At 53.3% G+C, this 17,380-nt stretch overlaps 6 protein-coding genes across 6 annotated transcripts; 5 read left to right on the top strand and 1 right to left on the bottom strand.

Annotated features, from left to right (window-relative positions):
• Positions 1-116: 116 nt before the first annotated feature.
• A1O3_00675 (uncharacterized protein) lies at positions 117-395 on the top strand (the record flags this gene model as incomplete). The annotated part of the gene is made up of 1 exon (XM_007730825.1): positions 117-395. The coding sequence occupies one exon, from the start codon at positions 117-119 to the stop codon at positions 393-395; it is 279 nt and encodes a 92-aa protein (XP_007729015.1).
• Positions 396-1,501: 1,106 nt separating this feature from the next.
• A1O3_00674 (CAMK protein kinase) lies at positions 1,502-3,585 on the top strand (the record flags this gene model as incomplete). The annotated part of the gene is made up of 2 exons (XM_007730824.1): positions 1,502-2,987; positions 3,038-3,585. The coding sequence occupies 2 exons, from the start codon at positions 1,502-1,504 to the stop codon at positions 3,583-3,585; spliced, it is 2,034 nt and encodes a 677-aa protein (XP_007729014.1).
• Positions 3,586-4,432: 847 nt separating this feature from the next.
• Positions 4,433-6,088, top strand: A1O3_00673 (dihydroxy-acid dehydratase, mitochondrial; the record flags this gene model as incomplete). The annotated part of the gene is made up of 1 exon (XM_007730823.1): positions 4,433-6,088. The coding sequence occupies one exon, from the start codon at positions 4,433-4,435 to the stop codon at positions 6,086-6,088; it is 1,656 nt and encodes a 551-aa protein (XP_007729013.1).
• A 1,174-nt stretch (positions 6,089-7,262) lies between these two features.
• On the top strand, positions 7,263-8,765 carry A1O3_00672 (uncharacterized protein; the record flags this gene model as incomplete). The annotated part of the gene is made up of 2 exons (XM_007730822.1): positions 7,263-7,534; positions 7,628-8,765. 2 exons carry the CDS (start codon positions 7,263-7,265, stop codon positions 8,763-8,765), a joined length of 1,410 nt encoding a protein of 469 aa, XP_007729012.1.
• A 2,213-nt stretch (positions 8,766-10,978) lies between these two features.
• On the top strand, positions 10,979-12,330 carry A1O3_00671 (endo-1,3(4)-beta-glucanase; the record flags this gene model as incomplete). Its single annotated transcript, XM_007730821.1, has 2 exons — positions 10,979-11,095; positions 11,146-12,330. The coding sequence occupies 2 exons, from the start codon at positions 10,979-10,981 to the stop codon at positions 12,328-12,330; spliced, it is 1,302 nt and encodes a 433-aa protein (XP_007729011.1).
• A 1,229-nt stretch (positions 12,331-13,559) lies between these two features.
• A1O3_00670 (uncharacterized protein) lies at positions 13,560-16,055 on the bottom strand (the record flags this gene model as incomplete). Its single annotated transcript, XM_007730820.1, has 1 exon — positions 13,560-16,055. The coding sequence occupies one exon, from the start codon at positions 16,053-16,055 to the stop codon at positions 13,560-13,562; it is 2,496 nt and encodes an 831-aa protein (XP_007729010.1).
• Between the last annotated feature and the right edge of the window lie 1,325 nt (positions 16,056-17,380).

Below are 17,380 nucleotides of genomic sequence, written 5' to 3'. Positions count from 1 at the left end.
AGCTTCAACTGAACCGGCATTGATATGAGATGGAGCTTGCCATTGGACCACCATCAAAGATTGCTGCAGGTGTATCGCTTCACTTGCCTGTTGTCGTGACCTTTACAACAGCCACAATGTCAGAGGACGAGGAACATGGACATGAAGCAGTGGCACTGCCAGACTTGAGCGGTATCTGGGCGTTCGTATCCTTGACTACGCCAGACATGGAACAAAGTCTGGCTCCACCCCGGACAGATCTTTTGCGAGGCAGGACAGCCGATTCGATCCATCCAGTACACCAAGACCAAGACGGAGACCGGCCTACACTGGCTTATGCAACTTTTCCAGAACTCATAATCACGCAACCGGGCCGGTATCGAATGAAAGTCAACATCATTGACATGAACGCGTAAACAAAACCTAGTCTCTCCCACCTTATTTGCATGCTGACACGAGGCAGTCTTTTTGCGGAAAACCCGGCGGAGAGGGTGGCCACGGTCCTGCTTTCCATTCACTCTCCGGTTTTCGATGTGGTAGAAGGAGAAGACCACGGAGCCTGCGGTAAGCAAAATTTGCCACTGTCAAAGTCGTCGCTAAGCTAGGCAGAGGCAAAAGTAGCAGAGAACGTTAGTCGACTCAGGTCGATCGGGGTCGATTGCTAGAAGCAACGTTAAGGCATTTTGGCGAATGCGGGGAAAGCAACGATGGTCTGAAGTACCGTGGGTGTCTTGGTAGAGCTCCAGGTGAGAGCCGGAGGGGGACTCATCCTTTTTGCTCTGCTGCTGATGGCCCCATTCTTGACTGTGGTCCTCATCCCATACAATTTGACTCAGGTGTGTGTGTTCTTGAAAATCGAGGGCTGGCAGCAGACCATTTGGTTTCCACCGCACCTGGATATTGCTTCGATAGCCGTGGCTGGAAGGGGCACAAGGAGAGGACCGACTGTTGAGCTTCGACGTTTGGTCATGAACCGGTGGTTGCAGAGACAATACGAAGTACGGAGAATACGTAAATCAGGCTAATTAATAGTATCCCTGCCATATCCAACTCTCTGTTGCCAAGCCTAGGAGGCTCTGTGACGCCCAACCAACTGCCAAAAGCCTAACGGTGAAACATTACTGAACTAGACGCCAGGGCCTGGGGCCGGCCATACAGAAGCCGTCAGCATTACGGTGAGGTGAGACACACACGGCTACCATTTCTTTCTATTTGCGGGATCCCCAGCCCTGCGCCCGTTTCATCCCACCTCGTGTTTTGCGACACGGGGCTCTGAATTCTATCCTAAGCCTGCGTCCACTGGCTCTTTCTGAGCCGCTCGCCCGCCAGAAAAGACAAGCATCGAACCCGGCCATGCTTATTGCCTCGCGACCAGTCTCTCTTTTCTTTAGCACCGAGTCCGAATGCGATATGACTCCCTCGCCTCTGACCATACTTCTCTCATGCGCCTGCTAATGAAGGATCAAGGCGTTCTGGGCATCCTCACGCAAGCCCGCCATCTAAGCCTCAGCCATAGTACACCATGACCGATCCACGGGCCGCCCCTCTGCAGTCCTCCCAATTCAAATCGCGTTCGAGTTCAAAGGAGGAGGAAAACGAGACAACAGATGGGCAGTCATGGGCAGACGATCGGTTCCTGTTGACTCCTCCCGTTCCCACCTCTGCCGTTAATCCTTTGGATCAGCCACGGTACCAAACAAATGCTCAGGCATTCCAGATCAACCACCATGTAACCTCACACTTTGCACCGCAATTTGCCTCATCGGCGGATTCTCTCCGCGTCCATCGAGACGCAGCCTTTTTATTGAATGGCCTACAGATCCGGACCGATGCCGACGCTCTCACGAGATCAGGATCTTCCCACTCTGTCGAGTACGAGCCACAGTTGCGTGCAAGTGCTTCTGTAGCGAGTCTTCCACGTCGTGCACCTAGTGTTCGAACGCAGCTGCATTCTTCCGCCGGCTCTGTTTCGCCTGGTGCTGTCATTTCGTCGCCCCAAATTGCAGCAATGCTCGATATCACCCCGCTGCCTTCCCCAACGGGAGCCTCTGAATCTTGGAAGGCCTTCTCACAGCCGAGATCCCGTGGTTCTTCGATATCCTCTCTGAAGACAGAGATCACCGCAGCTGCTCATTCCTCTTCCCTTTTACCTGCTTCTCCTCGCCGCAAGGGTTATCCAGGCCTCCAGTTCCCTCCTCCGGGATCGAGGTCGAATACTTCAGATGATCCCTCCCTCGAGGAAACCCACCCTAGAAGTGTTAGCGACTATGTTCCTGATGCACCTCCCGCGGCAAAGCCACGGAACGTCGCCGCATCTCTTACGGCGTTCCCGGCCGAAAGTTCACAGCTAACTACTACAATGCACCGGGAAGAATACATCGGTCCGCAAAGAGGTTTCGCCAAAACTGTTGTCCGGCCCCTAACGCCACCTCCAACTGCGGAGGAGGTGGATAGTGGTAAGGAAGATGAGCCCCTAGCCAAAAAGCCGAAACTGGAGATTTTCTACGCTAGAAGCATTGTTACTGGGGAGCCTCGATCGTATGAAGCCATCCGTCTCCTTGGTCAAGGAACGTTCAGCAAGGTCTACTTGGCAGTCCGACAACTGAAGCATCATCATGAGGATAGTGTGGACTATAGACAGGACAGTGTCAATATGGCTGGTATCAAAGCTCGGTCAACAAGGCTCGTCGCAGTCAAAGTTGTGGAGCAGGGCCCAGCCGGTGGAGCAGACGCCGAAAGAATCGAAGTTGGGCTGAAGCGAGAAGTTGAGATCTTGAAATCGATAAGGCATCCTTCTTTGGTCCATCTGAAGGCATTCGGGAATGACGGTGGTGCGCGTGCGTTACTTGTCATGAATTACTGTCCAGGAGGGGACTTGTTTGAGGCGGCAAGCAATCACCAAGAGGCCTTGACACCGCCGTTGGTCCGGCGAATATTTGCAGAACTCGTTTCAGCCTGCCGATATCTCCACCAAAAGTATGTTGTCCACCGTGATATCAAGCTGGAAAGTATGTTCAGAACCTTTGAAGAATCCCTTAGCGCTGGCTGACCGAGTTAGACGTCTTACTCAACATCCCCATCCGAGTCCATCCAGATGTACTCAATTGGCAGACATTGGACCGAGCCGTGATAACTTTAACAGATTTGGGTCTTTCCCGTAGTATACCAGAACCCCCGGAGAGCCCCCTACTCACGACACGATGTGGGAGTGAAGACTATGCGGCTCCCGAGATCATCATGGGACAGCCTTACGATGGGCGGCAGACGGATGCTTGGGCCTTGGGCGTACTTTTGTATGCTCTGCTGGAAGGGAGACTACCTTTCGACCCCTTGCCCGGAGCCCGGGGCGATCCAGCAACACTGCGAGCAAGAACGCCTCATCGTATCGCCCGGTGCGAGTGGGCTTGGGTGAAGTATGGGGATGAAGATGGCGAATGGGATCCCGAAAAAGGTCGGGAGTTTCAGGGGGCGGCCGAGTGTGTCGATGGCCTCTTGAAGAGGGCGAGTCGACGTAAAAAACTGGCCGAAATCCGCGAAATGAATTGGGTCAAGGAAGGAATACAAGTAGATGGCGGTCTGCGATGGGTGGAAGAAGAGACCTTGTGATGAATAGCGTTCGACCTTGTTGATTGCCACGGGCTGTAATTGTATCGTTGCGCGAAATCCTCTGTTGGAGTTCGTACGAATGCGTCATGAAAGATAAAAGTCTCCTAGTAGGCTACGAGAATAAGGAAAATGCAGACAGCTCTCGTACATCCTGTCCACGATAGCGAGCCAAGTCATAGTGGCATGGCAGGTAGTAGGACTGCATCTACTACTACCATCCGTACTCCGTGCCAAAAACGGTTGTATAGACGACCTGGCAGGGTTTAAAGCGGCGCAGCCTACCTCTCCGGAGTGCGGCTAGACTCCCCGGATAAGGTGCAATTACAGACACTCCCATTGGCTCCGAGGGCGCGATCGGCTACTGCGGCGGGTCCATTGTATTTTCCGTACTGTAATTACTGTTACTTTGCCAGTGTTGGGGGAAAAGGTGCTAAATTGTCGATTGAACATCGACCACGGACCGCTTCGCAGCTTCGAGTCGTCAAACCGCAACGCTTCCTGAGGCTGCAAGATTTCGCACAGAACACTCCTCTCACGTAGAGAGGCTTTGTCCATATTTTCTGCGCCGTGCTCTCCAGCATCTTTTCGAGTTAGCAGCCCCGAAGCGGCATCACCATGAGGGCCTCGGCTTCTCTCAGAAGTCTGCGTTTGAGGCAGGCAAGGACGCAGCTTCACAAACAAAACAGGTACGCTGCTGCTCCCTCTGCGAAATTTCCTATGCTCACAGTATAGCAGTCGTCTGTTTTCCTCTTCCCGCCCCAGCTTCAACAATGCCTCCGATGTTACTGGCCTCAATCGAGTCTCACAATATGTTACACAACCCAAGTCTCAGGGTGCCTCGCAGGCCATGCTATACGCAGTGGGATTGACAGAAACCGACATGAACAAGCCGCAGGTGGGCATATCTTCGGTGTGGTATAGCGGTAATCCCTGCAACGCACACCTGATGGACTTGTCGAATATCGTCAAGAAGGGCGTAGCCAACTCCGGATTGGTACCCATGCAATTCAACACCATTGGTGTCTCGGACGCTATCTCAATGGGTACAACCGGCATGAGGTATAGTCTGCAGTCCAGAGAGATCATTGCGGACTCGATAGAGACGGTCATGGAGGGACAATGGTACGACGCAAACATCTCGATCCCGGGCTGTGACAAGAACATGCCAGGTGTTCTCATGGCCATGGGTCGTGTCAATCGACCGTCGATCATGGTGTACGGGGGTTCGATAGCTCCTGGCTGTGCGAGCACCCAGAACAACGCCCACATCGACATTGTCTCAGCGTTCCAGGCTTATGGACAATTCATCACCGGGGAAATCGACGAAGAGCAGCGATTCGATATTATCCGGCACGCCTGCCCTGGGAGTGGAGCGTGTGGTGGAATGTATACCGCGAACACCATGGCCTCGGCCATTGAAACGCTGGGGATGACCCTCCCAGGCAGCTCATCCAACCCGGCCGAGTCTAAAGCGAAACAGCTGGAATGTCTGGCCGCGGGTGGAGCGATCAAGAACCTCCTCAAACTAGATCTCAAGCCACGCGACATCATGACCCGCCAGGCCTTCGAAGATGCCATGGTTGTGGTCATGATCACGGGTGGCTCAACGAACGCGGTACTGCATTTGATCGCTATCGCGGACGCCGTAGGCATCAAACTCACCATTGACGATTTCCAAGCCGTCAGCGACAAGACTCCTTTCCTATCCGATCTCAAACCCTCAGGCAAGTACGTGTTCAACGACCTACACCAGATTGGGGGTATCCCAGCGCTCCTGAAATTCTTGATTAAGGAGGGGGTTGTAAAGGGCGACAGCATAACCGTGACGGGACAAACGCTCAAGAAAAACATCGAGTCAGCCCCCGATTTTCCGAGCGACCAGACTATCATCAAACCATTCTCTCAACCCATCAAAGAGACGGGTCACATCCAGATTCTGCGTGGCAGTCTTGCGCCCGGCGGCAGCGTGGGCAAGATCACGGGTAAAGAAGGGTTACGATTCGTTGGCAAAGCTAAAGTCTACGACGCGGAAGATCTTTTCATCGAAGCCCTTGAGCGCGGGGAGATCAAGAAAGGCGAGAAGACTGTTGTGGTGATCCGCTACGAAGGGCCAAAAGGTGGGCCAGGCATGCCGGAAATGTTGAAGCCCAGCTCGGCCATCATGGGCGCAGGTCTTGGTAAAGACGTCGCGCTGATTACGGACGGCCGCTTCAGCGGCGGCTCCCATGGGTTCTTAATCGGCCATATCGTGCCCGAAGCCATGGAGGGAGGACCGATCGGCCTGGTGCGCGATGGCGACGAGATCGTCATCGACGCCGAAACACGCAAGCTCGACTTACTGGTTGACGACGCCACTCTTGCTCAGAGGCGTGAGGAGTGGAATAAGAATAAACCCGTCCCGCGGTACAAGAGGGGCGTGTTGGCCAAGTACGCCAAACTTGTCAGCGATGCGAGTCAGGGCTGTATCACGGATAAAGAGGACGTTCTAGAGGTGCATAGTTAGATACCCTGTACCCTGTCCAGGGGGGCGCGCCTGCTGGAGGACATGGCGAGCGTGGGCGAGGAGTTGTCTACCGATATCCGGGGGTGCGGGGATTGAGGTTGTAGACAGGGTTCCCCTTGTATGAACATTTTTCTATCAGGGTACGTACTTCAATACTCCGTACCCAGTCACGGAAAAGAAAAAGTGAATGTAACGATGATCACTATTCTATTGACAAACGCTCCAACTGTTGAGGGTGACAGTCTCACAGGCACGACTCCTACACTGTCACCGCTTAGAGTACCGGCACCTAGCGGGTGATAACTGCAATGTTCAGCACGGGTAACATGTATGCACATACTCAACATGTACGGAGTAGGTAGTTTCGGACTTCTTTGTCCGATGAGGAGTTGCCAAGCCCGGTGTTGTTTGCGAGATAGTGGTATGGAGTACTTTGTAGAAGCGGTCTCTCCTACCAGGTACTCTGTGCTGCACGGAGTACTCCTGTCACCTGTAGATCTGACGTCGGCCATTCTCCATCGGCCAAGTTCCGAAGCAGGGGAATCCCGTTGGATCTGCTCTGACGATGGTGAAGTGAAGGCGCTGGTCGAAGCTAAAGGGCCTCAGGCCTCATCCTAAGACCCCTCCTTGCCCGCAGACGCGGACTACTACAGAAAGTTGGTCTCACCTCTCACCGCTGGACCGGGAGATGTGTTCCTCGTGGAAGACACCAACAAGACAAGGCGTCTGTCTACCAGCTATCTGGTGACCGGTACAACACACATTGTAGCCTTGCAGAAGCGCATTGGATGCCAACAACTCTCCGCTGGCAGTGGGTACCCAAGCCGTACGCCCTTCCACAGTGCAGATTGATCGGGTATCCGGCACCGATGAGAGGTGTCTTGGACCTCAACCCCAATTTCGCAGGCGTCTCAGCGAATTATTATCAAGACCGAGTTTTAGTTTGAGGAGGCTCTGACCCGGCCTTGTGTTGGAGAACAGGTATCCAACAGGTATCCAAAAGGTATCCGCCATGTCTGTCTGCCTTATCGCCTTGCGATTGTGTTGTTTTGTCTTTGAGGGGTATTTCACGTCGAATGCGGGTTTCCCATCCTACAGTCTCACATCCTGTTAACATCCAAGGGCCAACCCAACCGCATTGTCGCCCCATGAATGCAAAGAACCGACGGCCAGTATGTCCCGCCGGGAGATTGCAGAGTCCGAGAAAGATGTCGATGTCATAGCGTGCGTTGGCCCGGAAGGGGAGCGCGTGGGGAAACTGGTCCTCGTCAAGCAGACGTCTCGAGGCACTCTGCCGGAATTGAAGCAAGTCGCCAGCAATGTTCTCAGCAGGGTCGCAACCCGGCTCACAAATCGAGACATTGTAGACCCTGGCCCTCCTCCGGACGGTGGGTTGAAAGCATGGACCCAGGTGGCAATGGCATGGATTGTCTGCTTCTGTACCTGGTAAGTCGGTCGGTCGCAAGTGACCACGTCGGAACGTGGAAATCATGACTTGGAGGGCATCGAAGAACCAGCCATTGACCTCTTTTCTTGCAGGGGCTACATCAACTCCTTCGGCGCCTTCCAAAGCTACTATACCGGGACGTTGGGAGAGTCCCAGTCAACGATAGCCTGGATCGGATCGGTCCAGCTCTGGCTCGTCTTCGTCGCGAGCGCCGTTTCCGGGCGGGCGCTGGATGCCGGATTGTTCATCCCAACGTTGTTCATTGGATCCGTGATTCAAGTCACCGGCATCTTCATGACCAGTCTCTGTAAGGTATTCTGGCAGCTCGTCCTTGCCCAGGGCATCTGCACGGGACTCGGTAGCGGAATATTCTTCTGTCCAGCCCTGGGCTTGGTGACAACCTACTTCAACAAAAACCGGGGCGTGGCCGTCGCCATCGTCACCACCGGCAATTCCGCAGGCGGCGCGGTGTATCCCATCATTGTGCGACAACTTCTACCCAAGATTGGCTTCGCTTGGACCGTGAGGGTATTGGGCTTTGTGAATCTGGCATTGCTCGGAACCGCGCTGGCCTTCATGCGTCCGAGGCTCCCTCCTCGCAAAGCCGGCCCGATCGTCGAATTGAGGGCCTTCTTGGAGGTACCGTATGTGTGCGTCGTGGTCGGAATGTCCTTTGTCTTTGGCGGACTGTTCTTCACCTATTATTACCTCGCCTCCTACGGCCGCTCCATCATCGGCATGAGCTATTCCGACTCATTGACCATGCTCATTGTCTTCAACGCGGCCGGGATCCCAATGCGTCTGGTGACCGGGTACATCACGGACCGGTTTCTGGGGCCACTGAATACGATGGTCCCTCTACTCCTCATCCACGCCTTGTTCGGTTTTGTCTGGATCGCCATCGATTCCCAACCGGGCATGTACGTTTTCTCCATCTTCTTTGGCTTCTCTGCCGGCGCTTTTCAGTGCCTCTTCCCAACCACGGTTTCGAGTCTGACCACCGATATGAGTAAAAATGGCATGCGGATGGGCATGGCCTTTTCCGTGTTTAGCTTTTCTGGTCTTGCAGGCCCGCCCGTGGCAGGCGTGTTATTGTCAACAAATGGTGGTGGAAGAGGCGGTTATTTGGTCGCGCAGTTGTGTCTGGGCTTCAGCACGGTCGTGGGAGCAATTCTCCTCGCCTGTGGCCGGGTGTACAAGGCAGGTTGGAATTTGAAGCAAAAGTGTTAAGCGATAGAAGAGTGACGAGACACGATTTTCTGAACAGATTAAATGCCAAACTTGCACGCTCTTGGTGCCTACTCGGCGACTTCTCTGCAACGCAGGATTGATTGAGGTACGCAGGAAACAGATTGTCTTATTTTGAGATCCAACATATTGGACATCCTTGGACAAGTGTTATGCAACCATGTCCCACTGCGCCAACTCTTCGGTACCAACCGATTTTTCAGTCCTGGAAAAGTGAGGGTCCTGGTATATAGGACACGAGTTAGGGTAACGCAAATCTCATAAATATCGGAGCGAAAGTCTGAATTTTTGCCTTCGCTTCTCCGCCCTATAACTCAGCTCCATTCTTCGGTGGCATGTTTAGTGGCTGGCTACACAGCACGTTCCTCTCCACAGCTTAGCAGATTGCATCCAATAGGACAGACCAACGAGAGCACGAGAAAGACGTAAAGCGAGCAGAGATCTCGAGGGGTGGGAATGTATTAGGTGATGATCTGTTTGCACACTTGCCCGATCGTTAGCCTTGATCATGTGGCCGTAACGATTGCTCCGCGGATGAGCAAACAAGAAATCATTTATTGACATTCCCGTGGGAGTACTCTTGGGCCTAGATACAAGAACCTCAGGTTGTAGGGTTGTAGCCTGCTTTGCGCAGCGTCGGACTTCGTATCCTCCACGCAAGTCGTACGCAGGCAGTACGTCGGAGGCGTAAGCTGGGTAAGCTGATTCAAGCACCTGATGAGGGCTCCTCTGGAAATCAAAGAGGTTGAGGTGGCTGACGGTCGAGCATTGATCACAGCTGGGCACGCGTCGCACGGTTGCGCGGGCAGACGGAGCGGTGACGGGGCTTAAGGCTCGCACGGGCATCCAAAGAAATCGACGGCGGGCGAGCGGGCGAGCATCCGTCCACGCAACCATCAGTAAGCATGAGCATGAGCAATGAGCAGGAACCTGAGCAAAGAGGTGAGATGTTCGAGACGGAGGAGGGACAGGCGTTCCAGAGGAAGAACGGTTTAATCATAGAGAGGAACGCGGGTTGATGGTTTGATAGTAGGTGGAACAAGGCTGTACGGAGGACTATGTGCACAGCCAATCCGAGGAGCGTATGCCTCGTGACCTTCGCCTAGCCTTCCTGTTTCGAGTTAGAGCCACGACGACCTCTCATCTCTAATTTCCCTGACCGACGTTGTTGACACCCGTCGACTCAAGCAAAGTTCCCAACCTACAGCATACTCTGAACTCTGTACAGCTGAAATGCACAGTGCACACAGCCCCCATCAGTTGCTTCTGTCCATGGCCAGACCGCGGTCATGGCAATCGTCCATTCATCGAGGCCAGCGACCAGGCCAGGGCCAGTCATGACGCGGCCTCTCACCACCGGTAAGCTGCTGAACGGTCCATGTGTAGGTGAAATCAAAGGTGGTCCAGGTCCAGCTCAGACAATGCTGGCTCTCTTTGAGGCGGAGCCGACCTAAGAAAATCTCCTTGTTGCTTACGGAGACAAACAGAGATGTGGTGGCCGGAGTGCGCCTGACTCGCTGTCCAGTCCCTCTCACAAACTCTGCCTACACTGTAGGTACGCTGATACCGCACGAACTGTGACTGCGATGGCAGTCAAGCTTTGACTTGACTACCACTCGGTACTAGTAGTAGGGATAGGACACCTGACTACTCTGCAGTGGTCTTCACGTACGACATCAACTCGTCATTGGTCGGGTTACATTGGGGCCATGCAATCCGAGCTTCTGGTTCTCCCCCATGGCCATAGCGGTGGTGTTCCGGCCTCTCGTCTATCTCAAAGTTAGCCCCGGAGGATTCCCAGCCTTCCACCACCTTGGGCTCGAGGCACAGTCATGTCTGAGCACATCCAACCACATGGTGGCTCTGACCAACATCACTCCTCTTCTATACTCTTCCTCAACCGCTGTTGGCTCTCTGGCTTGCCCGTGTACCTGGATCGCCTCGGTCAAACGTGTCCGAGCGTCAACAGGGCGTTTCCCAGCATTCGCATTTTCGTGATTTTGATGCCGGCTTTGCCATCGTCACCTTTAACCAGCCTCGTTGTGCTGGCCATCTCCCACGCTTGTCGCCGAGTATATATCAATGCCGTCCATTAGCTTCGTTATGGCGTCCTGCAAGACTTGCTCCTACAATCACTGCATTTGCAATCGCTTTCTTCCAAACTTGGCCTGCGTTGTACTTGCAAATCAGGCAGAATGCGTGTCTCAATCCCTACCTTGGCACTTCTGGCGGCAACAACAGCGACAGCTTCGTACGTGCTCGAAGATGACTACTCGTCATCGTCCTTTGCTTCCATGTTCGACTTCTACACGGTATGTGTTCTGGATTCTTTCCATGGGCGCCAAAAGACTGACCTCAGCAGGGTGCCGACCCCACAAACGGCTACGTCAACTACATCACACAAGACGAAGCCCAAAGCTCCGGTTTATACAAGATCGACAATGGTGCAGTGTATATGGGAGTGGATTCTACCAACGTTGCCTCTGGGAGTGGTCGAGACAGTATTCGAATAAGCAGCAAGAAGTCATACAACCATGGTCTGATCATCCTCGATCTTGCTCACATGCCAGCGGGCGCTTGTGGTACGTGGCCAGCATTCTGGCTGCTCGGCCCCGACTGGCCTTACAGCGGAGAAATCGACATCATCGAAGGCGTCAACAGTCAGACAACGAACAACATGGCCATGCACACAGATTCTGGATGCTCCATCACCAACACGGGAGCGTTCTCTGGTAGTCTGGAGACGGCCAACTGCGACGTCAATGCTGCCGATCAAGCCACCAATGCCGGCTGTTCCATTCGCAGCGGAGACTCGAGCAGTTTCGGCAGTGGTTTCAACTCCGACAACGGTGGTGTCTATGCGACCGAATGGACCAGTGAAGCCATCAGCATCTGGTTCTTCCCCCGAGGCGGTATCCCTGCCGATATCTCGAGCGGCAACCCAGATCCTTCGGGCTGGGGGCTTCCTCAGGGCCAGTTCACAGGAGGCTGCGACATCGATGACAAGGTCAAGAACCAACAACTTGTCTTTGACGTTACCTTCTGTGGGGATTGGGCCGGCAATGTCTGGTCGACAGACGCAACGTGCTCCAGCCAAGGATCTACCTGTCAGGCCTTTGTGCAGAACAACCCATCAGCCTTCCAGGACACATACTGGCTCATCAACAGCCTGAAAGTCTACACCGCGAACGGTGCCGCAACGCAGACTACGGGCCAAAGCACAACTGCCGCCGTCACTTCAGGAAATGCTGGGTCGACGGCGAACCCTACGTCCGAAGCAACGACCCCAATCTCAAGTACGTTGCAAACCGCTTACACCACCACTGCCGTGGTCACAACCGCACCAGTCGAAACCGCAACCACCCCTGCCACAACCGCTCCAGCTGTGACAGCCACACAAGCGTCAGCTGTAACTGGGTCATGGGGCAACAGTGGGTCTTGGAACACTGCGGGAGGCAGTGGCTGGGGGCAGGGCAGTAGTGGGTGGTCGGGTTGGACTGGTCGCGGCGGTGGCGGTGGTCGCCCTTGGGGTCGCAGGTGGTTCTGAATGCAATGATCTCGCCGTTCACTACTTCACTGACCAACGCCACGACACTTCGACACGCACCGACCGATCAGCAAAATTGTCATCAAAACCTACAGGAGTCACATCAACACCGCTACCACCTTCAGAGCAACCATTTTCTCTCTCCTTCTCCACACACACACACACACACACACACACACACACACACACACATTTACTCTTCAACGGAAATCACCCCCTCGGCCAGATCGAGGGCTCTTTCCCTTTCCCATTCATCTATTTCCAAATCAACACTTCTTACACAACCTTTGGCATAGCATAGCGTGGCGCGGCGCGGACCATCTCACCACAGGACGGACGAATACGGATGCGCACGCGCACGCGCACGACTGCTCAGACTCACCGATTGGGTTTTCAGGGGCTTGGGATCAGGATCGGGTTTAATGACTAGGTTGGCTAACCATACATGGCATTGCGCGGATCTACTTCTACAAGGATTATGGTCAAGGATACGGGTTATGGGTTACGGGTACACATGGATATATGATAATGAGAAACTTAATGGAACTGGACTGCCGACTCAGTCGCCTTGTGTCTAGAATGTCGGGACATACGTCTGTAGACAATTGGATCGGGAGGGTTCAACAATACCAACACAATACAAACTTTGAAATCAAATCAATACAATACGTCTTGGTTTGGTCTGGTCATTCGAATTCAATTCGAGCGCCATATAGTATTATGTATATAGTGTTTTGCTCGATGGCATCGTGAACACGCGCTTCGAGAAGTAGAAGCAGAAGTAGAAGTAGGAAAAGAATCCTTCGTCGAGCTGCGGGAGATGGAGATATCCAATGTTAATGTTACATAACATGTTACATGGTAGCTACTATACTGTAGCTCGCTGGACATGGACATGGGACATGGTTGGAATTGACGCCCAAGCCTTAGTTAGGCCATCCAAACTGCCGTGCGCGCGAGATCCAACCTTTGGTATAAATCCGCCCACCATACTGCCGCGCGCTCCAAGGTCCAACCTTTGGTACAAGTCCGCCCACCATACTGCCGAGTTTATTATATGTGCATATACCATTCCATATGCTCTACCCACTATCTTTTAGATCGTAGTCGTGATACACCCACTACCTCATTCTTTCATCATCAACGCCCCTCCCCTCCAATCCCGCACGGGTCACTGTTTATAAGTCCCTCGGTACGGGAACGAATAGGTATTTTGACGATAGAAATGATTATGACGATGGAGCGTCAACTCCAAACCAGTTCCAGCCTTGATCGAGATCCACTGGTACCTGGCCGAAAGGGTTTGACCCGAATGAATACCCCTGTCCTGGGACATGGCCAAGGCCTCTGGCAGCGGCGTCCGCATTGAGATCATGCGTCGCACTACCATGTGGACTCTGCGAGGTCGGCTGAGGAGCAAAGCCAGACGTCCCGGTCATGCCGTCCGAAGGTCCTGAAGGAAAGGCCATGAAACTGTCAAAAGTGACAAACGGATCGTCCGAGTCAGGCCACGCATGTTCCAATCCTGGGGCGATGTAGGTGGTGGATTCGTAGATGGGCAGACGCTGAGCTTGCGGAGCTGATGCCTGGGAGTGTGGGTTGTCTATCGTCGTGGACAAGGGTGACTGTTGTGTGCTGCCGGATGATATGGAGGGAGGGGTGGGGAGACCCATGTGAGATACACACTTGGCTGGGTTGGAGGTGTTGGTCAACGATGCACCAGCTGTCCCTCGCACATAGGTACCTGGCTTGATGGGAACGAAATTTTTGCCGAGCCCGATGGAGATGGTGCCGAAGTAGGGAATCGACACTTGAACCGACTCGCTTCGGCATTGTTTCAGGTCGGCCTCGTCACAGCCTTGTCGAACTCGAGCCAGCATTTCGAGAGCTTGCGCGGATTGCGCCGCAACCACACCACCAGGTTCCGTTGCTGCGTGTTTGAGCAGTGTAACCGCTTGATCAATAAGTTGGGAGTCTGCTTGATCTTGCTCGAGATCGACGGGTTGCCCGCTGTTCCCGCGATGCTGCTGCGCGTATCCGCAGAGATTCAACAATAGTAGCATAGCGGCTGTAAAGGCCTGGAAGTCAACCAACTTGCAGATAAATGGCCCTACGTCCTTGTTCGTCCGTAGCGCGTCGTAGATTCGAATCATTTCTCTCGCACCCTCTAAAGCCGCGGAGTGTGAGTACTGATATCTCTTGTCGGCGGACGATCGGAGCATGAATGGCATGTGAAGAAGGACTCTGGCCTGGTGATGGAGAAACTGTGCTTGTAACCGCTCAAAGTGTGCCTCTGTAGGGATGCCCGGGATAACGTCGATAGACCACCACGAAGCATCTCGGGTACCGTATAACTCCTCCAGTTCCTGATCTAATCGCAATGTGGCAGAGTATCCCATAGGCGTCACGCTTTGATTCCTATCGTTGATTCTGGTGAGGATGGGGAGCATCATGGCGACGTATGTTTCACCACCGATGGCCTCTGCTGGCGAAGAAACGCCAGCAGCTGAAGGGATGTGCGGTGTAACAAAGGCATCGGCAACCGAATAGGGAAGGCCAAGTAGGAGGGCTAAATATCGGTCGCCTATGATAAGGTGACACCAGATAACGACTGAGCGTCGATAGTCCGATGATGTCTTGTCTACTTGAGAGGGTAATCTGTGGAAACCGAGGAGTTGTGCAAACGCGATGGCGCGATGGAATAGGAGCCAGGCACGTCTTGGTCGGCCCATGTTGATGTGATATTTGGCTTCAAGCATCATGCATTCAATGCCGTCTATTGTGGCGGCGATTTCGTCATCCGAGGTGATCAACTTGTCGACTGTGGCAATATACCGTTCCATCAGAGCCGCCGGTTCCTCCTTGATTGACAGTTGAGACCAGTCGAAATCGGCCGGCAATTGATGAATACTCAAGGCAATACAGAGCATAATCTTGGCCAGCTCGGCCGGCTTTTCTGAACGTAAAGAATGGGAGACAGATTCCTTGATCGTTTCACACCGGCTGTCTGTCATCTCGGGGAATATTGTCCTCCAGATCGCCCACCACTCATGGCTCGAATCTAGTATGGTCTCAAGATCTTGCGGTGGGGGTAGTAACTTGTTTAGTGCGGCCAGAAGGGTTTTCGTCTTGTTATACTGAGCTCTGGACACGACGGCTTGGCTTTCTTTCCTCGTGATGACGGCATTGTCGAACAGCGTCAATACAGGGGCGTCGTCTCGAAGGCCGACTGGAAGGAGAAGCGACTCCTCTGCACCGGCGTTGGCTTGCCGCCATGACCCTTTCAGACTCTTGAGGACTTCGGCAGCCTGAGCATCAACGTGGCTTCTGTCTGCGTCGGAGGCGGAGGTAGAGTCGGAGTTGGAATTGGAGGAAGTATTGCTCGGCTTTTCTGGCAAGCGATTCAACACCTGCTTCACCAGATCTTCCAGTTGGGTCACCCGCTCTCGCAAACTATATGACGGCAGGTCTGTAGTCACTTGAGAGTATGCGTGGACATCTCCATGCTCTTGGTCGATGCATGTGGAACCCCGAGCGTAACATTCGTTGCAGATGGCGGGTCTCCCAGGCTCAAAGGTGCATTTGATTTTCCGCCGTCGACATTCCAAACAACTCCTTGTTCCTTTTCGCATCTTCTTCCTGGAGGGGCCCTGGGCGTGATCGGAGCCGAACCCGAGAGCTTCATTGTATGGGGAAGTGGAGGTACTCGGAGGACGGGAGGACATTTTGGATAGGATGGGACAGCCTGGTGTCCAAGGCGGTTCCGTTGAACTTCAATAAAGGGATTGAGGGTCAAGAGTAGTAGAGGTTGATGCTGACCGGTGTAGGCAGCAACCAAACCGAACCTTGGGGTAAGAATGGAAAAGGACCAAGGTGCGGTATGGAGTAGATAGGCTGACCCAGCGCTGAATAAGGCATGGATGTAATTAATTAGAGAAAGACTTGATCAGATCTCTCATGATGGTCAAGGCGGCCGCTTCGCCAGTGTAGAGTTGGTTCATTCCAGGTCAAGTTTGTCAGCAGTCTGACATGGTCCAAATCTTCTGATCGTACCCGGAGTGCTGCTCCGATGGGCGGTCAGACAAAATCATTATTTGTTCGTCCGCTGTCGGCCGAAAATGCCGCGGACAAAGCCAGAGCGTACAAATCTCACGTTACAAATCCGCACTCTTTTGAGTCTCTGCACAGATGTGGAGCGTCCATCCAGCCACTCGTATTGGGTCAATCTCGAGTCTTCTTTCCTCTCAGCCTCGCCTCCGTATCAGTGAACGAGCTACCTTTCCAGTATCTTTGCTTCACCGTACTAGTATCATCATCTTGCAGCCTGCTACAAGTGTTTCTCCGTACACGCACTTACCGTTCTCGGCTAGTCGGCTAAGGCCGCCAAGACCAGGCAGCAGCCTGCCGCAGGCAGTACTACTTAAGCCTCCGTTCTCTCGTTCTCCGTCTTGACTTCTTTTTTCTTCTTTATCCCAGTGCATGGGCAATAAGCACAACAGGTACGTTTTCGAAACACGCGTTCTTCTTTGAACAATGTACAGAGTCTAACCCTTTCAATAGTGAGGCTTCGGCCGAGTTTGCTTCCATTGCTAGTTGAAAACTTTTTCGACCAACTCTTGTTGGCTTTCGGGTCGGCAAGGAATTTTTGCAAGATTTCCACCACAGACATGGTTACCCTTTTCATTGCCGCCGGCGCCTTGAGCGAAGGAGCAGAGAAGAGAGCAAGAGAGAGCTGAAGCAGGGAGCAATAACTAATAATACATGATCTGGCAACAACGTCAACTGTACGGGACTGTGGTCCTATACTACTACGTACCTACGGAGCAGAATAGGCTCGGATTCATCCAAGGAGGAACTGAAAATGTCAATAAACACCCTTCTCTAGCTTTCCAGTAGCAACGAGAAGACCAGGGCGACGCCTGTTAGCAGTAGAGTTGTCCAATTACTATACGGAGTTCTCAATTTATTAGAACCAGGGTACGTGGTTGGTGGTTGTGGTTGTAACCTCTGCCATTTCCTCTCAGGCTGTATCCGTCCCTCTTAAAATCCA

Source organism: Capronia epimyces (genome assembly GCF_000585565.1).
Source record: "Capronia epimyces CBS 606.96 chromosome Unknown aczIQ-supercont1.1, whole genome shotgun sequence".
In the NCBI taxonomy this organism is placed as follows: Eukaryota; Fungi; Ascomycota; class Eurotiomycetes; order Chaetothyriales; family Herpotrichiellaceae; genus Capronia; species Capronia epimyces.
Note: the sequence above shows the minus strand (reverse complement) of the source record. Positions and strands in the feature narration are given on the sequence as shown.